Source organism: Photinus pyralis, unplaced genomic scaffold (genome assembly GCF_008802855.1).
Source record: "Photinus pyralis isolate 1611_PpyrPB1 unplaced genomic scaffold, Ppyr1.3 Ppyr1.4_LG6, whole genome shotgun sequence".
NCBI lineage: Eukaryota > Metazoa > Arthropoda > Insecta > Coleoptera > Lampyridae > Photinus > Photinus pyralis.
Window position 1 is genome coordinate 16,804,400 of NW_022170663.1, and position 17,799 is coordinate 16,822,198.

At 36.7% G+C, this 17,799-nt stretch overlaps 3 protein-coding genes across 3 annotated transcripts in view; 2 read left to right on the top strand and 1 right to left on the bottom strand.

Annotated features, from left to right (window-relative positions):
* Window positions 1–2,724: 2,724 nt before the first annotated feature.
* On the bottom strand, window positions 2,725–3,811 carry LOC116173814 (U1 small nuclear ribonucleoprotein A-like). Its single transcript, XM_031491525.1, has 4 exons — window positions 3,654–3,811; window positions 3,358–3,605; window positions 3,062–3,312; window positions 2,725–3,012 (listed from the first exon to the last, which is right to left on the bottom strand). The coding sequence occupies exons 2-4, from the start codon at window positions 3,592–3,594 to the stop codon at window positions 2,853–2,855; spliced, it is 648 nt and encodes a 215-aa protein (XP_031347385.1). The 5' UTR covers window positions 3,595–3,605; window positions 3,654–3,811; the 3' UTR covers window positions 2,725–2,852.
* Window positions 3,812–5,264: 1,453 nt separating this feature from the next.
* Window positions 5,265–6,471, top strand: LOC116175043 (oxysterol-binding protein-related protein 11-like). Its single transcript, XM_031493095.1, has 3 exons — window positions 5,265–5,713; window positions 5,762–6,021; window positions 6,220–6,471. Exons 1-3 carry the CDS (start codon window positions 5,384–5,386, stop codon window positions 6,290–6,292), a joined length of 663 nt encoding a protein of 220 aa, XP_031348955.1. The 5' UTR covers window positions 5,265–5,383; the 3' UTR covers window positions 6,293–6,471.
* A 7,287-nt stretch (window positions 6,472–13,758) lies between these two features.
* Window positions 13,759–17,799, top strand: part of LOC116173306 (ADP-ribosylation factor-like protein 4A) — a 54,692-nt gene continuing 50,651 nt past the window's right edge. Inside the window, exon 1 of the mRNA XM_031490677.1 lies at window positions 13,759–13,948. The gene's annotated coding sequence lies outside the window, so the exon portion shown is untranslated. The remainder of the gene's footprint in view (window positions 13,949–17,799) is intronic.

A 17,799-nucleotide genomic window follows, 5' to 3' on the forward strand; every position in this document is an offset into this window, starting at 1 on the left:
GTTTTGATAACCAGTGTTGACTCCACCATCAATAAAAGATCTTGTCGAAGGCTACCACATTCCCTTTGACGGTACCCACTTACCGACGTCCCGTTCACTCCAAATTCGCGTTTGAAGTTTTCACTCCACCATCACTTAGATCTTGTCGGAAGCTACCACATTCACACATTTTGGTGGATTTCGCTAAAAACCTTCCACAAGATAGTACTTAATTTTTCGGACACTTCTCATTGCTCGAGCTTCTATTGGCGACACGAGAAAGAGAGACAGCGATTCGAGATTTACGAAACGTTAAACCGCGTGACAAATTTGCAACGGAAAGTAAAAGGCGCCCGAAGTTGACTACCTCTCGAAGAAAATAAAAAAAACCTGAAAAACCTTCACGTTAGTTAACTACGCTCGAGGATGACGCCCAGATGTCGCCACATCATGTAGCCCTGTCCTTATAAGGTTGACAAATTACACGGCCTTGTAGATACACGTACAGTCGTACACCCGTTGCCATTCTACAAGAGTTCTTCTACGTGCCCACATTTGCTGCCAGCCAGCCAGCCAAAGTGAGATTAAAAGCTACTTTTTACAAATAAATTTGCAAAAATGCGCCGTACTATAATAATGCGATGAATATGGGATCAGGGGATCCTCCTCAAAACTAAGTACAAACGTCTCTACCAGGGGCGGACTGGCCCGGGAGAGCGGGTGGCGATTGCCACCTGGCCTGTACGTCATAATGGCCCGTTGGAAATTTATAAGTATGTGCTGTATTTAGTTTCTTGCACTATTAATAAATTATTAACACGTTTCTCTAAATCGGGTTGATGTTAGGTTGTTAAAAAATTAAAAAATTCTGTTTTAATTGAAGTGTTTTACAATGAATTTATCATTTTTTGTCGTAGCATGAAAGTGCTGAAATACAATGATAGGCGACGCGCCTCGTTTGGATTGTATATTTTGTTACTTTTACTTATCAGCTGCAATTTAAAAAACATGTATTGTAATTGATTTCCGAAAAAGGAGTACTTTAAAATGAAGCAAAAAATGTTTTTGTGGTGCACCGCAGAGCTACCCTAAAATTTTTTACCGGGTCGATCTGAGACAATTTTTTTTTCGGGCTCAAAAAAAGGCACTGTATAACCTTCCTTTTTTATCAAAAATCGACTGCACCAAAATTTCTCGGGAAAACACTTTTTCTTATTAATTTTGGTGCGTAGAATCTAAAACAATTCGTACTTTTTCGATCGGACTTCTCAATCAAAAGTTATGGACTAGAAACCAATTTCGAAAGAAAATTTAAAGGGCTGTAACTTTTGAACTAGTAGCCCAATCTTGGAACTGTTTGAAATTATGGATTCTACAGGCCACATTCTATAAGAAAATTTTTTTCCGGGTCGATCTGAGACAATTTTTTTTCGGGGCTCAAAAAAAGGCAGTGTATAACCTTCCTTTTTTACCAAAAATCGACTGCACCAAAATTTCTCGGGAAAACACTTTTTTTATTAATTTTGGTGCGTAGAATCCAAAACAATTCGTACTTTTTCGATCAGACTTCTCAATCAAAAGTTATGGACGAGAAAGAGGGGCGGACTGGCCCGGGGAGGCGGGTGGCGATTGCCACCTGGCCTGCACGTCATAATGGCCCGTTGGAAATGTATAAGTATCTGCTGTATACTTTAATGGCCCGTAACCTATGCAATTCCACCTGGCCCGTAAGTACCCAGTCCGCCCCTGGTGTCTACTACACATAGGCGGTTCTGTAACAGAAGAGAAGAAGTGAGTGTCATATATGGGGCGCGAAGGATGTACCTACACTGTCTGTCACTATTGACCATTACGCAACAATATTTTAGACAGAGGTTTTGCAATTATGCCCATAGATTCTATTAACTAGAGAGAAACCTGGATAACAGAAGAATCCCATAGCAACCGACCCCCCACCGTAGTAAGTGCTGAGGGCGCAGGCAGATGAATTCTAAATTGGTACTGAAGTGCATTTGAAACCTCAACCAGCTGATGGCGGAAAAAAATTGGGGCAGGGCAGAAGCGCTGAAGTCTAACAAAATAGCCAAAGGGGCCAATTAAGTCTCTACTAGCCAAAGGCTTAAGGTAAACCTCTGTGTAGGAAGTGTGGATAGGAACTGCATATACCTACTGTGCAATTGTAGCGCGTATAATAAGTCAAAACACAGAGATATCTGGGGAAAAGAAAGCTTCAAACCATTCCTCTCATTTTGAAATCTTTCAAAATCAAGTTTAATGATAGACAGACAGGGCGTGCTGCGGGGTACCGAAACTAGACTATAGCCCCCCCCCCCTTCCGCGCCGATACGTCAGTGAACCAAACCATAGAGTTTGTTTATCTCATGACCAAACCAAGGAAAGTAATTGTCTATATTTGAGTGTATGAGAAAACTGAATTTAATTAAATCTTTAGGATCTTTTCCAATAAAAAAAATGCTCAATAGCTATATGATCAGTGTCAAACATATCAAACTCTGACTTTGTTCCTATAACTTACAGAGTGCACCAAGAAACAGCTCTGAACCCCAAACACAGGAGCAGCATGTATTTCACTTGATCCTAAGGAGCTTTTTCAAAGACGATAATAGCAAACATAAAATATTAATTTTATCTGTGATAATAACGAGCAGAAGGATTACATGCCACCCCTAATTACCTACCAAACCTACACAGAACGTCTAATTTCTAAGCATAAAATTTACATTACATATACAAAAGGCTGTCCTGTTTATTCTTATTCATGTGCAACATAAATTCCTATCAATTGAAAAATATTACATCCTAATTAATATTACAAAATTAAAATTGTATTCCTCCACGCCGTACACACGAACTTATTTCTTAGCAAACGTTATTTTCATAGCGTGCGTAGGTGTAATTTTGAAGCCCTGCAACGCGTCCTTTGACGAACCCGACTGCATCTCATTTTCGAATTCCACAAAAGCAATATCGTGCCGGTTGGGAACGAGACGAACCTCCTTAAACCCGGGAAATCTAAAATTTCGAGTTAATTACATCGAGTAATATTAAAGTGGGAGCTTACTGGTTGAAAAGCATCGACAGCATCATTTCGCTGGTTTCGTCAGGTAGATTGGTTAAGAATAGAATTTGATTCGGCGGCTGCTCAGCATTACTTCCACCAGGTATTCGGTTAGGGTCCTTGTTCTTCTTTTTCTTTTTGGGCGCCTCGTCCTCGCCCTTAACTGGAGGTGGACGAATCTTTTTCGGTCGTTCCGTATAAGTGCCTTTCATTCGTGCTATTAGATCGGAATCGGATTTGGAGTACTGTATTCGCTGCAATAAGACGTGATAGATTAAAAAACACCTGACCATTTTTACCATTGGCTTATCGTAAAAAGGGAATCCTTGCATTGAACGTAAAGCATTTGTTGCACTTTGAATCTCCTTAAAGATAACGAAAGCTTGTCCCTTCATTTTCAGAGTTTTCAAAGCAACAATGTCTAGGATTTGACCGAATTGGGAAAATATGGCATATAGAGACTTCTTCAGTTCATCTTTTTTAACTTTTTCGTTTAAATTGTTGATATAAATGGTATTATTTGGTCGAATATCCATCTTGTAAACGACTAAAAAGTGAGGTTAGAAAAACAATATGCGATTTGATCTTTCCAAACCTGTTATCTACTTCTACCGTATATTACGCCTGTTGGTAAAGAACTTTCAAAATTACGGTGCAAAAGCCGAAAATTAACCGAATACAAAAAAAAGCACCGGTAAACAATAGTTGGGTTAAAATTACGCTACAGTTCTACCAACAGTACCAACGTACCCAAAACAAAATCCCCTACTTGGTATTCACTAACCATACAGAGTGTTTCGTCAATTAACGTTATGAATCTGGAGAGAAAACGGAGCCTCGGAAGAGACAATTAATTTTACTTTTAAAATACAATTTTACACAATTTGGCAGATTCTTACTCAGCAGGACCTTTTAGATTTAGATCAACAAACACAACTTTGCAAAATGTACCAAGAAATATGTACTGGTATGAGCCAAAAGGACCTCTTAAAGGTCCATTGTGTTAGCAAACTAATGGAGGGAATATAATGGTAGAGGGGGTAAGAATTTTTGTAGACGGAAGTTGCCACAGATAGAGGCCACTCGCGTGGATAGGTTTCCGTGAAGGTACATTTTTGCAGACATTATTTGACATATGAAAACGCGGGTCCTGTCACTGTCAGTTTTCCACCAAATTCAAATTTTATTAAATTTGCCATTTTAAAGTACCTAATAATTTCGGATCGGTTTGTGCTCTGGTTTATAACTAACTGCCGCCATAGAGTAAATAATGCTGCCGCATAGTGTTTTTATCACACGCAATTTTGTGAATTGAGAATGATTAGCTGCGTATCATGCAAAATTTCTCATAAAGGGAAGAAACAGGGCACTTCCTTTCATCGGTAAGACATGTCATTTATCATGTTGTAGGCGAGGTTGTAGGTACCTAGTTTATGTTTCTTAGTTTTCCAAACGAACCGGTACTTCGAGCAAAATGGTTACCTAACATTTGTAAATATATCTCAAGAACAGCTCTCGAAATTTACTTTTGTGCTCACAACGCTTCATTGACTGTGATTTCGATCAAAGGTTGCACCGGAAAATATCTCGTCAAATATGCAGTAGGTAGGTACTATCAAAACTTGTAATGAACCTGAGACCAACCAATCAATTGTAGCTATTGATCAACACAGTGAATTTAATGGGAGTTGTCAAGTTGTAGTGGCTATAGTAAACTGGCCTTAATTATACTAATGGAACACATCGATGTATATTTAGATTTGTAATCAATGATTATATTAAATCTGCATACTTTCCCATCCTTGTCTATTTTGTTTACTTTACCACGAGCACGAGCATGTATTTTACTCCTTCTATACGTTTTTTTTTGTTATTATTCCTATTAGTGGAAAGAAAATTATATCTCTACGCCACTGAAGTGAGACGCTAATGATAACGGAAGTGGTGTGGTCTCGGGTGTGGTACTTTAATCACAGTTAGAGGCCACGTTTGGTTCCCGTGGTCTACGTCTGGCCAAGCATTTGATTCCCTCCATTACTTTTCTAACTCAATGGAAAGGTCGTTAGTTATAGTAATTTTTAAGAAAAGCAAATTTTCGACTTTTCTGCTTACTACTCAATTTTTTCCAAACATCCTTAATTGTCGCACCTTGTATATCTCAGATAGTGAGCAATTCGAACTAATAGTTCCTTTGTCCTGTCAGAAATGTCAAACAAATTTGTATCAATAAATATTTTTTAGGTTAATTTAATTTGAAAACAATCATCCTAAATTATTGTAATTTTAAATCTAAATTAATCCAATCAAATTCAATAATATTTAGTTATGGACTTACATTCGACACCCAGACATTTTTCTGGGCAGTTATACAAATACACGAACGTTATGAAGGGCTGGCAGTACCGATATTTTATGGTCGACGCTCACGCGGGTCTGCTCCATTACTACCTGTGCGAAGGCGAAAAGCCCGACGGGAATGTGCCAAGAGGATCAGTGCATTTGGCAGGTGCTGTCATTTGTCCGAGCGACGAGGACTCGAAGACGTTCACTGTGAATTGTGCCTCTGGTGACATGTTGAAACTACGGGCGCAGGATGCACGAGCTCGTCAGGAGTGGGTTAACGGCCTGAGAGCGGTTGCGGAGTCTCACACAAAAGTAATTGTCAATTGAGTGTTAAGAGTTACCTTATCGTCCTCGTTTTAGGCGATCAGCGTTCACAGTCCGCCACTACCACCTCGTGAGCATTTGGCAGTACTTGACGCGATGGGTAGCGTCCGAACACAACTGCAACAAACTGAACAGGCGGATGCCGCTTTGTGTCGTGTCATCGAAGCATCGGGCGGTAAATGTTTTACGGATCCCAACCTACTGTTACTTAAAGCAACTTCTGCGGCATCTTTACATTGTCTATTTCAATGTCTGAATATTCTTCAAAGGAACCAACACCAACAGGCGAGAACAGGGTTCGTTACAGACGATGATTAATACATTCCTAGTAATAGTTGCGTAAATGTGTTTTGGAAACTCTTCCAGGTCAATTGTAAGTGTTTGAATGGTAGTAATTAGGCTATGCAGTTATTAAACGATGTAGCTTGAGACGATCTAGTAGTATTTGTAATGGCTTGTATTAAGTTTACTAATTTATAATGATATTTAAATAGGAAAAAGTATTCGGAATCTGTTGTTAGGACCAGCAAGTCGACTTCACTTATCAGAGAACTAAGGTGTTGTTGAGTGATTTTAAGTGGCATTTTTTATTTATTTGTATAGAAACTGTACATAGATTAGTCGTAAATCAATTACTTATTATCATGACTGACATTTTTAAGGCATTTAATGTAGCTACTTATTTATTTTGTGGTAACTTAATTAATGTAAGTTGACTGTATAGTTGTAAATATAAATCTGATTGCCCCTAATTCCTTTCGTTTTTCCATTCATTTCGCAGAAGAAAAACCTTGTCAGGGTTTTGTGAGATAAAAGGTTGAATAATCAAGGGGATAGTTCATCAGATCTTTGTTGTTGAGCCCACCTGAAGGAACTATAGATATGACACTTAAGTCATATCAACCATTTGACAAAGTTGTTGGAATGACCCTCAACTGGGTTAAGTTCTGGAAGTACCAGAAGGAAGGAAGTGGTCCATCACTGTCTTGGTCAAACAGACTGCTTGAGATGGATCAAGTTAGGGAGTTGGTACACGTTAGAAGGGATGCACGCTGTGCAGACAATGGCAGATAGAGTAACTGAAACTTGAGAGTGTTTTACATATGGAGTACCTAACTTGTCCCCATAACGTGGCCAAAAATCTAAGAGAATAAGAATAGGATCGTGTTTAAGCAGGAATTACGGTAATAGTTTAAAAATTAAATTATTATAAATTAAAAAAAAAAATAAAAATAATTGATAACAAACTCAATATAAATTACTTCACTACTACGGCGGGGGCAAAAAAATAAAGGCGAGGAACTTAAAAATCTTCTAAAGGCATCGGTATAGAATATAATAGAATAACGTTTATTACTGCCATTGTGACGAAAAGAAACACATTAACAAAAGTCAAAATTAAGAAAGAATTAATTACGATACGATTTGACTCTGGCTTCTACTTGGGCGCAAATATTAACACTTAAGACGCAAACACACAAGGACGTTAACATCGGGAACCAGATCCAGGATGGCCGTCTAAGGGGAATCAGGGTAAGGGGAGATATACTCACCAACAAAAAGAGCTCGGACATCATCACATTCTCGACAAGCGAGAATACGGTGAGCAATGGTGTGGGAGACCCCATAGGTCGGACAATGATCGTCATAGGAAACGCTTTCGATGACATCTAAATCCTTCGTGCGAGAACAGGACTGCCGCGCGTCCGCGGGGACATGACTTTGGTCTAACTATTTCTGGATGTTAGGGAATAATGCTTAGGTATTGCGTCCTTTAAGGGACGCACCACTACCTAGACCTGCCATTCGCCCAGGACCAAAGTGCTTATGTGACACTTGGTAGCCGAAAAAACGGAAGTCGTTGGTAGAAATGTGGTCGTAAAACACGGTGCAGGTACTCGCCCTGTGTAGGATAGTGCTCCTGCAGAAGGAGGTGATGAGGAGGATGCTTAGCAATAACGCATAGGGTTCGTTGAGTAGCGTTCTGTTATTCTGTAAGCTGAGTGTAAGCCTCCGCTCCGGGAACTTATATAGGTTTTAAGGAATAAGGACTAAAGCGAAACCAGTTTCCTAACCACGATGGGAATGTCTGAGTCTATCAAACCAAATGTTCAAGGGGAAGAACTGGACAGTTTGAAAATCAACTCTAATGACTTCATTGGAAGATTCCATTTTAGGCGCGTGTATTTATAAAAAGGATTTTACCTTTTTCGACTATTCGAATTGCTGTCAGCCATGCTTGACAAAAGTGGTCGTATGGTCTAACAACAGTCCCAGGTACTAGAATTCTAAAACTCTGCAGAGGACTGATCGGTTGCATATGGATTTTTCTTTGTAGTTTGGAGCGAAAAACCATGTACCTACTTCGTTTTGTCTATTGAGACGGACAGTTTATTGCTGTCCGCTCAGTTCGTCAGTCATTGGAAGCTTAGGCTTGTTTGTTAAAATGTATAAAGGACCAAAAAAGTCTATCCCCGTTATGTCAAAAGGACGCGATAACGTTACACGATCTTTCGGTAAAGGTGCAAGAGGTTGATCACCAGACTTTTCCTTCAAACACTTGCACTTTAAACACTTATTAATAAAGGTTTAAACGGTTGTGTGGCTTTTACTATTCAAAATCTCTTCCGTATTGCTGATAACGTTGCGATAATTCCACTATATGTAAGACGAAGGTAATATCATTGGATGTTTCTCTTCTTCAGAAAGATACGCTTCATGAAGTCTTCCCCTTAAGCGTATAAGCTTCTTAGTAGGGAAGCTAACTCTTTGACCTGTCAGAGTATGCTCAGGTTAGCCCGGCGGTACTTCTTGCGGTACCAATTCTAAATTGTTGTTTTTTTGAGAAAATACCTACACCAAATGAAAACGTTGATGAGAGCTCTTAAAAAAATATTTTAAAAAATCGCGAATATTTCATAACTCCGTACAAAAACAATTCTTGGTCGGTTTTTTCACGATCTTTCTACGGATGTACCTACCTAGGTTACGGTTGGATTATTGAAGCTGATTTTTGTTCCGACCAATGATAGGTACCTATACTGCCCAAGATTTATTATTTACTAACCTTGCCTACTGCCAATGACTAGAATTTTTAAATAATAATAAGAAAATCTTATAATTAGAGAAAAGTATCTTTGCCATATAATATTTAAACTGCAGCATAGACAACAAAATTGTTGTACATAAGTATCGACATTGAATAAGTAATCATAATTACTTACCTATTCAATGGTATTATCGATAATCTTTTCGGTGCATGCATATTCGGATTTCAATAATTCTAAACTATTTACCATTGTCGTATGTACTTTTACCCGATATAGTAATCATAGCTTTACCCGTTAAAAAAGACTTGAAATAGGCAAATTTAGCGATTTTGTCCAACGAGTTATTTTCATGAATAGCGACGTTAAACTGTTTCCAAAATTTCGGCCAGAAAGAGACGTCACCTCTAAATTTTGCAGCGATTCTATTCCCGGTATAGTCCTAGGTATAGTCTTACCCGTGCTCTGGTAGTTGCTTTTTTGATTATTACCCACATTACTGGATCTCTTAGGATGGGTTGAATCATTCCCTGCGGCATCGTCCAACTCCTGGTGCAACTCTTCACGCAAATGCACGTCTGACTTCATTCGACGTTTCAGTGCAATACCCTTGGTTGCAGCATCTTCCTATTTTTTAATTAGGTAGTTAGATTTAGATACTTAAAAAAACGAATTTTGTGCACGATTTTCTAAGATTTTAAATATTATAATCCTAATAGACGAAGAGTTTATTTTATTGTAAATCAAACACAATATTCCACCTTTCGTAAATACAAAATCGTGCTACATTTTCGTATTTATATAATTCATGTGTGCTATTTTACAAACATTAAAAAACCTTTTCTAAATAACTGTATCTTATTATTTCGCGTTTAAAAAATCAAGATTGTCATTGTGTAATTAGATATAGATCGCAAGACCAAGATGAAATACCGAGGAATCAAACTGAATAAATTTTTTCTGCGAACGAACCAAACGTTTCCTTGGTAAAAATACATTATTTCTATTAGACTGTGATACAATAACAAAGTGAAGAACTACGTATTTTGAAAGGGATAATGTTAAAAAAAGTTTAATTACCTCTACGAGATTGGAATATGTTACCAAACCAACCTATTAATTACCTACTTCCGAGGGTTAATAAATGTTATGGGGCGAATCTTCTAAGGGCGAATTTGTCGGCGCGAATTTTTCGGATGAGAATTTGTTGGGGGCGAATATTCTCCGGGGGCGAATTTGTTGCTGGCGAATACTCCGGGGGAGAATTTACTTGGGGGCGAATTTACCGGGGCGAGTCTTCCGGGGCGAATTTACCGCACACCAATTCAGCAGATAGAGTTCCAGCGGCGCATCAGGTAATCGTGGGTCACGAGCCGGGTTTTTTTGCAACGGGAACGGAGGCAATAGTTTTTCAAAAATCCTTCCAAACCTTGACAAAAGAGCGATGGGTCGATAGTTCTCTACGAGGTTCTGGTCGCCCTTTTTGTGAAGGCAAACCACCTTTGACTATTTTAAATTGGTGTATGTATGTCGGGGAAATGATTGTTAGAAATACCTATATTCATTTATTAAATAAACTAAACGAAAAGGTTTTGCAACCTATACGCTCAGATGTCAAACTTTGAACCCGAGTTGAACAAATTCACTTTCTTCTCTAGTTGTAGGTACAAATAACTAATAAGATGATGATGATGATTCAAACAGGTCAACCAAGCACCTAATTACAGGAATCATACAATGCGATTTTCACACACATATGGCACATAGACACAAATTAATTGATTGCACCTAAAATAAAACAAAATTTAATTATTAGATATGTATTAAGATGTATTAAGTCGGTGCTATTAATAACGTAAAAATTACTTAATCAAATTTATAGTGATCTGTAACTAGTCTAGAAAAAAATTTATATGGAAGACTTAGATCGGCACCTAGTATAGACATATGTACTTCATTCAGCAGTCTTAGCAGTAGGTACCAGAATAGGCATATTAAATGTATATGCAGATCGAGCGTAAAACACTGCCGCACTCCTGGTACATATGCCTGGTATTCGGAATATAATAAGTAACTATTGTAAAGTAAGTAAACTATTAAACACCTTAAAACCAAAATTCCTAAGTAGCATTTTCCTACGGCTCTGAATTTCAAATTCCTGACGTAGACTAACTGATCTAATAAGACCGTAATTTGGATTAAAATGATATTTTTTTAAATATAAATATCTGAGTAAATTTGACACCGGACTTCTTCTGATGGGCGTCGTAGTATCAAAGAATGAATTTCTAAACCCATCGTCAAATGTTTGGTCTTGAACGTAGGTAATTGTTATTTTTCTCTTATTTTTATTTTTATTTTTATGATTTTTGAGGTTTTGTTTTGTTTTGTTTGGAGTAAATTTTTTATAATTTCAATTGTTTATAATTTTTAGCGGCCTACTGAGAGGCTTTGAAAATCGAAAAACACTGTGAATTATTAGAAATTGTTGAATTACAAAAAATATGTAAAAGATAAATATCGACATGCGTATATCATTAAAAAGTTAACAAAACCCTACATTTGTAATAAAAAAAACTTGTTGGTTGTTTGATTTAAAAAAAATCAAGTTACCTTTGATTGAAATTTTGAAAATTAATGGAGTGATTTTTTAACACAAACTTTAGCCGTTTGGCGTAGGTATGTTAGTACATCTCATAATTAGTAATACTGCTGTACTACCTACTGTTTCATGATAACTGCAATATACAATTTTTACTGGATATCTACTTTTTGAAAACACTATACCAATTGCGGCTAAACGACTCATTTTAGATACCATGTGTGCAACATAAAATCCAGAAAATAACGGTATTTGGAAATTGTATTTGTATATGCGCTGTTACGTAAAACATTACAAATCGTATTACTAGTATGTGTAATCAATTTTTTCTTCTAGTAAAGAATTTTAATAGCTCATATGGAAAAGTGTTTCAAGTTCGACTTAAACAGAAATTTCATTTCCTCACTCATTACTGTACAATGATGAACAAAATTGGACCCTTGTTGCAAACCGCCACACAGGGATTTGAATCTAAGCATAGACAGCTAAAATTGTCTCATCCCGGATTAATATCACTAAAACTTTAGCTATTGGACTCAAGATTTGTTAATAATGTAACTTTCAACATTTTCATTTTCTCGTCTTTCAGGTTCCGTTGAATCCATCTCTAATTTTCAATTCATTAAAAATAAGCTACAATCCTTTCAATTTAACAGTAGAATCGAAGAAACATGGAGAATATCAATTAATGGAAAAATGTTCAGATCAAATGTTATAATTCTATTAGATCAAGTCACTCCTAAATTTGGTAACATTTTTAAAATACTAGTAAATAACTCAAAAGCAGCTGTGTTTTATTAGTAAAAAGTTAAAAGTAGTTCCCCCAGAACAGTAAACAAGTTATTTTTTAATGAGTGAAATTATCCATTCCATCAATAACGAGAAACGTGTGACAGTTATAGTTATAACAGAATAATAATAATACGTTTTTTTTACATGGGGCAATTCATTTAGAGCGAGGTAAGTATAGGTGGTTAATTTACAATTAGTATAGCATTGGTCGCTTGAAGCTCATCAGAGAACAATAAAGCTTCTTAACCACTAGTACCTACACATACAATATATAGTATAGCCATGAAAGCTTAAAAGTTTATGCTAATCACAACTTTTGTTCGACTATAAGAGCTATTAAAGAACATTAGTAGTAGATAAATAATGATAGCTATCAATCTTCACATTAATATCTCTACAGAGCAATAAATCATGTCGTGGATATTTCTTTACAATAAAATTTAGGGTGAGTTCTAAATTATTTAAAAATTCGGAGACACAGCCATCGTCACAATTTTGCTGCTGCAGCACTCGAATACTGTATCTCTGGCAATTTTGTGCAGTTTGAATTTGGCACCGCGTTTTTAAAACTTTATTTTATTTACCCCTGGCCAAAATACAAACAATAGGCAATTGTGAAATTTATCGTTTGCACGCAGAACCTCAGTTGAAAGTTAGAATTTTTATAATTTCCTTCACATTTCCTATGATTCTGATTTTTTAGAGTAAACTTGCGAAAAGTTTAAAAACCCATCTATAACTAAGCACCTACCTATAGAACTATTAAGATTTAAGGGTCCAATTGGAAATAGTACTTAGCTAATAAAAATTGAGTCCAGAACTGTACAACCAAATAGTTTTAACTACTGTATTTAAAGTATTATATAGGAAATGCCATTTTTTACTTTAAATTTATGAACTAACTAGGTATACCCATAGTGTAAGTTACACTAAGGTATACCTACCTAAGAAAATTATACGCCAAATCTAAAGTAGACCTTTAAAAACTTGAAAGGTTTTATGAATTTGTAATTACACTTTATGTCCAATAATTGTTTGCATTTTGGACATGACAGTCAGCTATCCACAATTATACCCGTTTGGGTTTTCAAAATCCAGAGGCAATTGGAGTGGATTTTCCGAAGAAATAATAAACATAAAAGTATAAGATAATTAGATAAACATGAAATGGTTTTATCTTTAAAATCAACGCCATTGAGGCTTCTGTTCCACATTGCTTGCAACAAAAACTTGAAGAAGAAGAACAATAATTCATTTCAATATGGAACATTATATTCTTTATCTCAATGTAATCCAATTTTCTCAATCTCATAACAAGGGTTGTTCAAAACGACAAAAACAATAAACATAAAAACATTGATTATAGTATAATATTCAATGATAAAAGCATAAGATAAACATGAAATTGTTTTATCTTCAAAATCAATGCTACTACCGCTCTCTGTTGCAGATTAGATGCAACAAAAACTTGAATGGTGAGTCATTTAAACGGAAGCCTGGCGCTAACTGTAAAGTGAAATCCGACCACTGCTGCCCCCTACAACAGCAAATAATAGTCTTTGAATATACCGTAGTCGGAAAATCGGAGTGAAGACCGAAGTGTTTTCGATCTGGCAGATCAGTCTGCATGTAGTAGCAAAGATGCGGGTGTTTAGTAGATATCGGTTTTAGTTACGAAATCGACACTTTTTTTTCAAATTTGCTAGAATTACGTACTCGTCGATTTTTAGTGTAGTGCAAAAATCGATTACTTCACTGGATTAAAATTTTGCGGCCGGAGAGGTAAATCCGATTTTTTTCACTTCCAAGGTGTTTATTGCAATTTGTAACACCATTGTCTGTGACAATTAATTTATCCGCGTTGTTTGCAAAAAAGATTAATTACCTACGTCCTTGTGGCTGACCTCTTTTCTAGAGGAAACATAATCCGCAGCAGGCGCCCGATGTACCACATCTCCGTAACCCATCTGCATGGAGTACATTAATAAATTAGCGCACTCGATAATCCCGAACATGCGTAATTTTTGAGGTCTTTTGTTAATTTGCCAGAAGGCCGATGTAGTTTAACTCGCCCCGTAAAAGTGCAGGGGTTGCTTTTGTGATTCTTTCAGCAGCCGTGAGAAAATCTCTCCCTTGTAAATTTATAATGTTCCCCTCTCTCACTTGATTTTCTTCCCTTAAACTACTAAATCACCAAAATACATGGGAGAAGACCGACAATTTGATAAATATGGGGTGCATTTAAAGAGGAAATATCAATTAAGACCTGGGCTTTATCAGCACGTCAGTGACATGTGGTCTTGAAACTTCTTCTATTAATATACACATACTGATTGTGTTTAATATTTATGATTAACCGAGGCGAGGATCATTTCAAATTCTACGAAAGTCTTTCCAGTCCAAAAACAGATTTTAATGGTCTAAGAAATTTATTAGGGAATAAACATAAATTCTTTAGTTTACTGCTGCCGTTTCAAGTGAGCAGTAAGCGCAATTTGTAATTTCCAGGTCCTATCCAGGACAAAACCAATTTATCTGTATTACAAATGCTTGGTCTCCATTAATGCCGGATGCGAGGTAATTTCCTATTGAAATAAGGACAATAGAGCATCATAATAGATTGACGATACGCTGATAGTTCCGCCTTTCGTATTATTATTTTGAATTCAATGCCCCTATTTGCCTTTCGTATTGACATTACATTCGCTCGATAAGATTATAGATTTATGTCCTAACATTGCTCATATTTATCTTCCCACCCTTATTCTTCGGAAGGTTTTTCGAAAAATTGCGACAAAAACGTGAATCCATTATAAGAGAAAAAAGATTAAGTCTGAAAACCACGCGGAAATGAATTTTAAATTGACAATTATAATTTGTTGTTACCTCGCCCAAGGTTTTGTCGTGGTGTAATTATACCACTGTTGTATTATTTAATGGATAGTAGGTATGTTGAACTCTGTTGATTATGAGAGCTTGTAGCATTAATGCGATTTCGTGCAACAATTTTGGGAGTCCTTCGTAAAGTACTAAAATAAACATGAAAGTACAAGAACAGTGAATGCAAATCCACGGTATCAGGAGTAGACCAAACATAAACTTTATTACGATATGGTGTAATTAAGATAGAATACTGATTGCGTTTGGATAAGGAGTTTGTTTAAACACACATAAACACGACGTAGCATTTAAATTAAACCAAAATGATCCATGCACGACGTGCACCCCAAACCCAAGAACTGATGAATTAACATATTAATTTGTGCTCCACTTTGCATATTTTGTGTTTCACGTAGTCAAGGGTGGACCTAGGTGGGCACATGATCACTCCCAATTATTTGGGCTCTCTCTGGTGCCCCCCTGCGTACGAAAATGTTATTAAGGATCGTCGGAGACCTCCGAACCTTTATAGTTTTTATGGATGTCCGATGTCCGTCCTTTTGTCCGCTCACTCGTCTGTGTTCGCTACAACTCTTACTTAAGATCCCCAGATAAGTACTTTTTAAAGCTTTTTTGCACGATCGGTTATAGTCGGCTACTTACTAATTCATTTTCAAGGCGGTAAGGTGCACTTACCAACCTAGGGCGGTAAGTGTATCATAGCAACGTGCTTAGCAACCAAGTGACAGTTACAGTAACATGCGACAAGTAGGATATGTGTCAAAAATCAAAGTATTGTTTATTAATGTGGAAGTTAAATGTACAATTTGCAAGTTACAAAAATTAGTTCGGGAATTAGACAGGCAATTGGAAAACACGGTGTTTACAGATTCTTCACACTCAGCAGTCGATAGCGGATTTGAATTAGTACGGTATGAAATAGCAGGTTCTGTTGATGGCAACGAAGATGATGAAGGGTTCCCTGGAGTTCCACATAAAATCTTCTGAGCGGTTTCAAACTTGTTAGTTAATGACTCACCAAGTACGTGTCATCGGGTGCTTCCGTAAGAAATTTATGGAAATCTGCTTTAGAAAAAACGCTAGATTTTTTTGGCTGATACCCAACGTTCTTTCTTTTCAAAAATGCTATCAGCGTACTGTATTTAGAAATATCAACACACCTTCTTAGAAAAATCATATTTTCAACATGGAATAATCACACCATAAGCTTGATGGCGATTTCAATCCTTCACTACGTTGAACAAAATATGCTAACACAATTTTTTCACTTATGTCAGTTTGACATTTACTTTCACACCATTTAAGGAAAGAATCATATGCGGCTTCGTAACTACTTTTAAATTTTTCGGGAATGATCGATGCGCAGCCAATACTCCATGCATCTTCTATTTCGAAATCTTCTGAATCATTTAGGTATGTTCACTTAGTCTCAACCAAACCACGTTTCGCGCACGTGTTGTTTTGTTTTCAAAAACAGAAACGTAACTGTAGCAACCCACAAAAAATTACTGAACCCATGGTGATGCTACCACATTGATACATTCGAATTTAGTTTATATCAATTATAAATTGATCGTGCAAAAAATAGCGTAAGCACCACGGTCAGTAGGTGCTTAACCGATTTCGGATAATATTGCAAACCTCGAGCTGCGCTCTCGGTTTGCAATTATTATCCTCAACCAGTAAAGTACACCTACTGACCTTAATACTTAATATACTATTAATTTTTGTCCGTCCGTCCGTCTGTCCTTCCATGTGCGGGCGTAACTCTTTTTAAAAGTGGCCGATCGTACGCGTTAGGGTACGGGTGGATATTAAAGGTAGGACCTCGGGTAGGACTACGCTATTGATTTTCAGGAAGTTGGCTCAACAGGAACAAAAGGTATACGACATTGACTGAATCGGGAACAGGAAAAACAGCGTGTTCAATATAATAGAAATCAACATATTTCATTGCCTAGGTCACAGATATCTGTGATATCAGTACATCTGTGTCCTCGTCTGTGTCTAGTTGATAGGTCATTGTATAGTTTCGCTCTTTTATTTATTGTGACTCTAACTCGGACTCTTAGATGTGTAAAAATTCAATATATCTCTTCTCTGTGGTCTAGGACTCTAGGTCAAACGTTTTAGAGCAAAATGTACCCAAAATTATTCTTTCCACATAAATTTGGAGTTGTAAAAGCGTTCAAATGCATTAAACGCGTTATCTTAATGCCGAAAGTATACATCACATGCACATTTGTGTGTTTGAGGTTCTGAGGTCACATGTATTTTGAACAAAGCATGCCAAAATCGTTATTCTTGCACCAAGATCGTTGTGAAAAAGACTAAGAGCATTATCTCAACACCCAAGATTTGATTTTGATGTATTTTTGTTGACCATATGTATTTTGATGGAACCAAATTTGGTACACAATTACACATAAGTATTCTCAGACATACAAGGAAGAGCTAAAAAGTTTTTGGGCAGTATTACGCACGCGCAGGGGTGTAGATGTTATCTGCGCTATTTTTAATACGCTAAAATACGAATCTGATGTCAACATTGTTTTCATAGTTTACTATATGTACATCCATCAAGTGTACAGACTGTTTCAATTACAAAAGAATAAGTATTACCATTATTTCTACTTGATAACACATGTAAAAGATATTCAGTTAATCAGCTAATTTTTGTAAAAACAAAGAGTACGTCAAATTCGGCTCGTAAAACTGCAACTCTTTCTTTG